Below are 8,777 nucleotides of genomic sequence, written 5' to 3' on the forward strand. Positions count from 1 at the left end.
TGCTAGGAGAGGATGGAGGTGATTTAGACAGCCTACACAGATGGGATTTGAAAGGAGGAACAGAACACAAAAGGAGAAAGCATTTAACATGAGAGGCGAAATGGTCCTGTAGTTGTAAGCTGTGAGCCTAAAACTTGTGGGACCTGGGTTACCTCCCTCTGCTTCACACTTGCCCCATGAGCATGGTCAGGTCACTTTAGCACTCATTTTCTCATTTGCCAAGTGGGGATAACAGCTCTGCTCCTGACTGGGTGGTGTAGTGCTCAGGGATTCCAGAGAGAGAGAGGACATTTAAGTACCCAGGGACAAGAAGCAGGCGTGCATTTCTATACTGGAAGTACATACATCTCCAGAGCTTTTTTTTTTTTTTTTTTTTTTCCTTCTTTCTCTGAATCATTATGGTTAGTTAAATGTTTCATATTTATATCTAGCAGATTTTAGCTTCATGGTGCCTGAAAGCAAGACTAAGTTTTGCTGGAGGAAATTAACAGAGACACATTTTAAAGTATCCTAGGGTCCTCATTATTGCATTTTCAAGAAAGATGTTTTATCACCTTACCTAAAATATAAATTGGAACTCAGACTTCTGATACCAGTTTTATCTGCATTGTATTTCCAATAAGAATGAATACACCTCATTGTATTCCTCAGTCTGCTTGCTGAAGTTTAATATTTCAGGCAAGTTGTTTAGCTCTGGTGCATCGAACCTTTGATTTTCATGCACCAGAGACCTGAACAATGAAGAAATCAATTTAAATAAGTTGGTTGTTGAACATAAAGAATTTTGAAGTATTGCTACATACAGGTCCGTGTGCTGCATCCCCCTCACAGCTTTCAGCAGAGCCTCATTTCCCTTCCATCACGATATTATCAGCTTCTTTCCATGCTCTCTGTCTCCCCCCTGGCTGAGAGGCAGCCTGTATTGTAGATGCTTCCTACTGAATGGCTGATCTCTGTATGCTGGCCAGCCACTCAGCTGGTCAACACAAGCAGGGAGGTTGAGCTGCAGCCTTCCCTGCGACAGGAGCACTAACTCGCATCGCTCCATTATTCAGACACTGATTTTCACAGAGCCTCTGAATGACTGACCTCTGTTCTACAAATCCGCTTGAAATGAGCCAAAAGCTACTGTAGGAACAAGCAAGATGTGTAGTCAGCACAGCCAAATAAGCTTTATTTGGTGAAGAAACAAGTCTGAAATGTCAGTGCATAAATTAAAAAGTACCTTTAAAATCAGTGTTAAAATCTATGTTGGATTTGGGGTTGGTTTCGCACCAAGACCCTGTATGAAGCTGATTTTGCTGTATCTAATTATAATTACTTTTCCATAGCAGGCCCCTTTGGCTCAACCAGAATCCCCTACAGCTTCAGCCGGGGAAGACGTTCAGTCTCTGGCTGACTCAATGGACTCGGACCGAGACTCCATCTGTAGTAATTCCAATGGCAATAATGGCAAAAACAGTAAAGAAAAAGAAAAGGACAAACAGAGGAAAGAGAAAGACAAAACCAGGACGGATTCAGTTGCCAATAAAATAGGAAGCCTCAGTAAAACCCTGGGAATTAAACTGAAAAAGAATATGGGTGGTCTCGGAGGCCTGGTGCATGGCAAAATGAGCAGAGCCAATTCAGGGAATGGAAAAAATGGTGATGCGGTAGAGAAAGTCAAAGAGAAGAAGTCTAAGTCTCGAAAAGGGAGCAAAGAGGAATCTGGACAGTCTGCGAGCACTTCTCCATCTGAAAAGACCACTCCATCTCCAACTGACAGAGCTAGCAACTCACCTATTGAAAAGATGAACACTAAATCCTTCTCTGACAAGCAGTCTGACCCATGGAAGTACAGCACTGATGTGAAACTCAGCCTAAATATTTTGAGAGCTGCCATGCAGGGTGAACGAAAGTTTATTTTTGCTGGCCTTCTTTTGACCAGTCATAGGCATCAGTTCCACGAGGAGATGATAGGCTATTACCTGACCAGTGCACAGGAGCGTTTCAATGCAGAACAAGAACAGAAAAGAAAGGATGCTGAGAAAAAGGCTGCACTGAATGGGTCATCTAGTAGGAAACTGGAGCCAGAAGCATATTCAAAGGAAAAATTAGAAACATCTCCTCAGGATAGGGCATCACCCATCTTGCCTCAAAGCCATACAACTCAGCTGGTTTTAAAATTTAAAGATCGCACTAGTCCCACTCCTGGGTCATTTTCTTCACCTAGTAATAGTGCTAAGAAAAGTGGACCCATTCCGGTATCTGCCCACTATAGCCATACGCCACCTGTTCAAAGACAAAGTGTCATCCATTTGCATGATGTCAACTCCAAGCCATCGAGCTTCCAAGATGATACCTACAAGCCAGTGGTTGGCACCTTAAAAACCTGTGCCACCTATCCCCAACAAAACAGATCACTGTCTTCTCAAAGCTATAGCCCAGCCCGGATATCCGGTATCCGTACAGTGAACACAGTGGAATCGCTGAGCTATGCCATGCCTACTGAACACAAATCTCAGACATACACAAATGGATTCAATACTGGCGATATTAGAGACTGTTTAGAATATGCTGATGAGGATGCTCCTCAGACCTGGTTGAACAATGATAAAAATCAAGGCAGAAGCACAGTTTGCCCATTATATTCCATCCAGCAGAACCGCTGTAAGAAGGAGAACTGTTCCTTTTATGGTCGTCCTGAGACTGAAAATTACTGTTCATACTGCTACAAAGAAGAGGTAAAGCGCAGGGAGAGAGAAAGCAAGGGACACAGGCATTGAGGATTCTTCCGTGACTGCTTAGTTTTACCATTTTCTTACTTACAAAGTAAACAGTGTTGAATTGCAGTAAAAGGAATCCTTAAAAAAGAATAAAGGATTGATGAGTAAATAGTGTCTAGCTTTTCGCTTTTCTGGGGCAATGAGGAAATAATAAGATTAATTTATCATAAAAAAAATATTATTTTCCATTTTGTCAGTGTCTTTTTTACATATACTGGTAAGCTGAAGGGTTGTTTACTCCTTTGTCAGTGCTGTGTATATGTTTGGTCAAAAATTTACTAATGGTGCCTGAATTTACACTGACATCACTCAGGTAGTAGAATGATAGGGAAAAGTCATAATACCGGAGATGTGGTGTTGTAGTAAGGTAGTATCTGCCTTGCAGACATTTGAAATTCTATAGCTATTATGAGAGTATTTTTTCCTCAGTAAAACCTGAATTTTTCATAGCCTTTTTTTTCAGGAGGGTAGTGATTTTGCATACTGCACATTTTTAACATGGCAGCATATTGCATTACTACTAATGTTTGTACTCACTTCAGTCTGAATGATTCTGGGAAAATGGGAGTGAAAGGTCTGAATTCATGAGGGCTGTAGCTCTTCCTGATTTTAAGTTCTTACCAGTTATTTCTACATTTCCATAAAAAAAAGTAGATTTGAGCCACTTTTATTTGTACTGAATTTTTAAACAGATTTTATAAAAAATACATTACGACTTGCAAGACTTCACGTTGCAAAAAACCCCACACAGTATAGTTTTGGGCACCTGAATTTCAGTAGTATTTTCATTACTGTTAAAACTAAGAGAAATTTTAACAAAATTAAAATATAAAAATTCTATCAAATGTGGGAAATTTGATCAACAGCTAGGAAATTAGGATAATTTTAGAGCTGAACGAACTGCTTGTCAAAACAAATGTATTGCATCAATTGATTCCCTTAGCCATTGCATTAATTTAATCATTATATATTTATTTCTTTCTCAACATTATCGAATGATCATTACTGCAAACATAACTACTTCTGAACCTTTCTTGAAGACTGTTGGCTCCACCTGTTTTTGAGTCTTCTCCTAGAGTGAGTTATGTACCCACCAGGAGGTTCCAAGATGGCTATAAAATACCTCCAGTGTGAATGGCAACTCCTAGCACAGATTTGCACAAGTCTGATTTCCAAATATTTACATAAGTATTTGCAATATTTTTTTAAAATAAAGCTTTCCTTATAGAAACATTTCTGTAAAGCAGACACCACAAATACTGTTACAGTAGATGCGTGACATTAGGAAGTTTTCTTGAATATAGTGCTTGCTGGCTTCGCACCCCTCCAGCATCAACTGGCATAATGTAGTAAGAATAGATATTTAGTGTTCTTGTAAGCAATGGCTCATTACTGTCTACCCACTTTTTTTTTTAAAAAAGAGCTCATTTTCCACAAATAGGTGAAGTACTGCCTTCAAGACTGCTTACTCTGCCACCTAAAGGTGCAGAACATGAGTTCTGCCTTACTCATTACGGAACAGCACTTTTCTGGACCGCACAGGAAAGATTCTTTGCCAACGAATCTTTGTTTCTGATTCTTTTCTGCTGTACTCCAATTTTTACTCTTGACATGGGTGGCACCATTTCACTTGTGTACAGTTAATCCTAGTTAGCCTTGAAACCAAGCCTGAAATAGCCTGTGAAACAAGATCCACAAACTTAACACTGACGTGTACTGGCTTTCAGGAAAAGTATGTAAGCTTTTGCTAATGTCCCACTGAAATTTGTGGAACTGAGCACATACTTAAAATTGACCATATCTTTAGGTTTTCTGCTGAATGGGAGGTTAAAAGAATACTTTCAAAATAAGTCCGTTAGCCACTCCTAAAAAATCATGGTCTTTGCCACGTTAGCTGTTCCATGAATCCAGACCTGTACTTCGTATTTCTTGCCGTATACTGAGCTTACGCTGAATGTTACTGAATTTGCATTCCTTCATAAAAGGGAATTATTGGTATGCATAATGAGAGGCTAAAACTCCATGTGACTTCTCTCCTCAAGGTAAGCACATTCTAAAACCCATGTCTCTGGTTGCGTACACTGGAAAGCAGTGCCCATTTTTGGTTAACTGTTGTGATTACATGTAAGTTGTCATTGCCAAAGAAATCTGTGACTGCAGATTATGCTAAAACAAGCCAGATCATGTTAAAACAAATCAAATATCATACTTGATTGTATTTGTTGCTGAGACTGAGAAAACTGACAGGATAAAACTTTATGGAAAAAAAAAAAAAATAAATAAATATTTAAGAATTCTTAGAGCCTTAGAGTAGCAGTAGCATTTGATACTCTGAGAATTGCTTCTGTGTGAAGTTGTGCTTAAGAAATATTACATTAGCAGCAAATTACATCAGCCCGTGTATTTAAGTCAGTTGTATCCTTTCTGTACGAGGAAAAAAGTAACAGCACATATGTAAAAATAAGCAATTACCATGAGAATTTGCAGTTTCCCATTTTTCAAAGGAGTTGTTTCTATAATACGTTTTTAAGATCTACTACTCACAAAAGAAAGAGGTTTACAGCTGGTCAATATTTAGATAAATTATTCTCATCTAAATTATTGAATAGATTGTACCTGTATGTTAGATTATTTTGAAAAAGTAATTGGTCCTCTGAAAAATAATGGGCTTGCCTGTATAGGATTACCAAACTTCAGTGTTCACTATCATCCTCGAGTCCCTGGGATATTTCCATAAATATTTACCACTATTGGATTGCCCATTTTAAAATATCTGTTGTATGAAATACTGACAGAATACTTTTTAGTCGTGCCTGTTACCTCAGAATCCTTTTCTTGGTATTTCTTTGAATAATTTGCTTAATATTGCTGTTTTCTTTTAGAACTTGTCAAATATCCCACTATTCTCTTGTCCCTTAACATTTAATATTGGAAAGAAGTTGCAGGCCTACAATGCAATTTGCCAGTTAAAATCTACCTGTCTTCCTAGTAGTTGTCCTTTTTTTTCTGGATAAGTAATACTGTGGGTTTTCTTTTTTTTTAGGTTTTTGTTTTGTTTTGTTTTTTAGTTTTTTATTTCTGAGCTATTTGTGGCAGTTGTCTAAAGGGGATACCATAGTTGATTTTAAACAGTCCAGACATGCAGAAACAGCGCCTCTTCCTGAAGAAGTGATTGTCCCATTAAAAGAAGAGTCTAGCTATAAGAGGAAATTTTCTACCTATTTTTTTTCAGAGAGAATTCCCAACTGCTCCTGAGTTGCATTCACCAGCACAGAAAAAGGAGTTGCGTCATTCCTTAGCGAGGTGTGAGAGGGAATAATCTTCAAATGTATTTTTCTGTTGCACTAAGTGGCTAACCTTTGACTGCTCTTTTGGTTTATTTTTCCTTACGTTGAAAGCAAATGTAGCCCACAGGCGAGCAAGTCCTTTGCTGTGCCTGATCTGCCCTCTCTAAACCTTTCAGAGTTTGTTATTGTTACCACTTGGTCCCAGCTGTACAGAAAACAGTTTTGGTTTTGGAGGACCCTATTTGTTTCTTCTGTTAGCTTAAGTAGCTGCAATATACATACATATTTTTGCATTTGTATGTGCTTTTTCCCCCTCTTTCCTTGATAGTGATTCAACAGTTATCACTGTTGTTGAGATTTCAAAAGTACAGACTAAATCCTGGGTAGGCTACACCTTCCCAGAACAGATCCAAAATCAGCTGGAGATACTTAGGTTGGAGGAAGCTGGAATTTTTTTTAATGTGCGAATGTGCAATTTTTCTAATTTAAAAAAGGCTTAAACCTATTATGCTATTTTTTTACTTTTGTTCATAAAGTCTGATACAAAGGTCTGTTCGTAACAGAGGACACCTGTAATACATAATGGGTTTCAGTCACACTTTATATTAAAGTTCCATTTAAAATGCTTTATAAAGAGTTAATAAACTATTGCGAGACTTTACAAGTATGTTTTCAGATGTGGGTATCAGTTGTAGCATATGGCTAACAAGCAGCTCATTCAGAAGAAGGTGGTGTAGATTATCAAAAGTAACGAGATATTTTGGATTTTAAAACAATTGATTAACCTTTTCTTATTATGGTTCATTAAGCTTTATAAATGCAATGGAAATATAGTGTGTGACCCAGCTTTCTTTAGCAATTAGTTCCCCCTTCCTAAGTCAAAGGTAAGATTAAGGGGATCAGTGAAAGAAAGATGCCGCACCTGGAAAGTTTTGCGTTGCTCATTTCTTAAGGAGTCTAAACAGGCCAAGTGAAGTCTTCAGAGTCATCTTTTCTAAAATTGTAGAACTCATGATGTGAGCAGTATTACTTGATACAGAAAGCACCAAGAGACGCTTAACATGGATTTGCGCACCGTTTGACTCCAGATCAAAGCAGTCTGTTGAGGCAATATCGGTCCTTGTACATATAGGCATATTCAGGGTAATCTACTTCTCGTGTGATGAATGTGTAGATATCAAAAAATGCACAGCACAGATCTGACAAAATACTGCCCTCTAACTCTCTGATTCTGCAAACAGTTACACTGGTGCTCAACTTCACCAATATGAATAGTCTCCCTGACAGCAAGGAGACGGCTTATTTTCAGAAACTTAACATAACTGTTAAGAAAAAGCATAAATGTTTGTGGGATCAAGGCCTGAGCCTTTAGCCAGTGTTTGTTCCCCTCAGGCTGCCTGACGTTACCCTTCCAGTGAGAGAATCGATGAGAATGTTGTCTGAGGAGTACAGGGAAGCCTTAGGCCTCTTTGGGCTAAATCTGCTGTCCTCTGAAGTCTGTGGACAGAATCCCATTAGTAGTGGGGGCCTTAAATCAGGTGCTTCATGGACACACAAAATACTTGCAAGCTGGACGTGAAAGTAAAGTATGAGCTAGTAAGGGAGTAAGGTCTTCGTAACACTGGGAATGTTTTGCGCAGGTAAAAAACCCATATGTTAATAGAAACCACACTAATCTCAAATAAACATAGGTCCAGAGAAGCAAAATAACTGATGCTGATTGTAGATGGCTTTTCAGCTTAGTGTATTCTAAGTCTCTGTCAGTGTATTTGAAGAGTATTTGTTTTAGGGTATGGCAGCTTACGCAGAGGATCACCAAACAGTATATAGCATAGAATTTAAATTATTTCAGTAACAGACACTAGTTATCTATTTTAATTTGCACATTAATTTCCAGTGTATATGACTAAAATACTCTGTTGTTAAAAATGAGAGGAAAACAACACAAAGGTGTTTGTAAGTATGTTCTGTTTGTAGACTTAAGGCTGTATTATGTTGGAATTTTACAAGCCAAGTTTAAATTGTAATATAGAAATTATTTTTATATTATTTTCAAAATATGCTACAGAGCAATATTTTGCGCCTTTATTATAAACAGGGTCATCATTTTAGTAGGTTACCTTCAGAAATGCTGGTAGAAATTAACAATGAAAAGAAAGCTTTGTAAATGTACTTGTTGTTTCTAACTGCTCTGTCTGTTGTGCACATCTATGTCTAATGCGAGTCGAATATACAAATTTTTAATTGAAAAGCTTTAGATTTTTCTTTATATATTTTGGTACAACACTATCACTCCCTATTTAATTCCACTCTTCCTTCCAGTCCCTACCAATAGCCACTTTTATAAGCAGCTTCTGAATAAACATTCATCTGGAAAGTTTTCTTACCAAATGAAACATTTCTGCGCAGATATTGATTGACTTGGGACATTCATAATACCCTGAATCCATTGGAGTAGGATTACTTTGCTGCTTTAAAAAACAGAATCAATAATTTATTATTCCTTCAAAATGAAAATCAAGAATTAATAGTGCAATCATTTAACATCTGTGGGAATAAAGTCACTCTAGATCATACAAATGTCATCCTCTAACTGGCAGATACGTTGTCTCTTTATATCAAATATGCATTAGCTTCTTGCAGATTAGAGCGTTCAGATTTTATTTCTTCATAGTTCTTTGTACTCTACATATCAATTACTGATGAACTGTGCAAAAAAGACTTC

At 37.7% G+C, this 8,777-nt stretch overlaps 1 protein-coding gene across 5 annotated transcripts in view; it reads left to right on the forward strand.

Annotated features, from left to right (window-relative positions):
- Positions 1–2,979, forward strand: part of OTUD7A (OTU deubiquitinase 7A) — a 149,726-nt gene extending 146,747 nt beyond the window's left edge. For 3 of the 5 annotated variants that reach the window (XM_049813321.1, XM_049813322.1, XM_049813323.1), the window contains one exon: positions 1,332–2,979. In XM_049813321.1, the coding sequence (XP_049669278.1) occupies positions 1,332–2,765 (1,434 nt within the window). In that variant the 3' untranslated portion in view covers positions 2,766–2,979. The remainder of the gene's footprint in view (positions 1–1,331) is intronic. The other 2 variants (XM_049813325.1, XM_049813326.1) reach the window with 2 other exon arrangements.
- Positions 2,980–8,777: the final 5,798 nt, after the last annotated feature.

The sequence above is a fragment of the Accipiter gentilis genome, chromosome 10 (assembly GCF_929443795.1).
Source record: "Accipiter gentilis chromosome 10, bAccGen1.1, whole genome shotgun sequence".
Lineage (NCBI taxonomy): Eukaryota > Metazoa > Chordata > Aves > Accipitriformes > Accipitridae > Astur > Astur gentilis.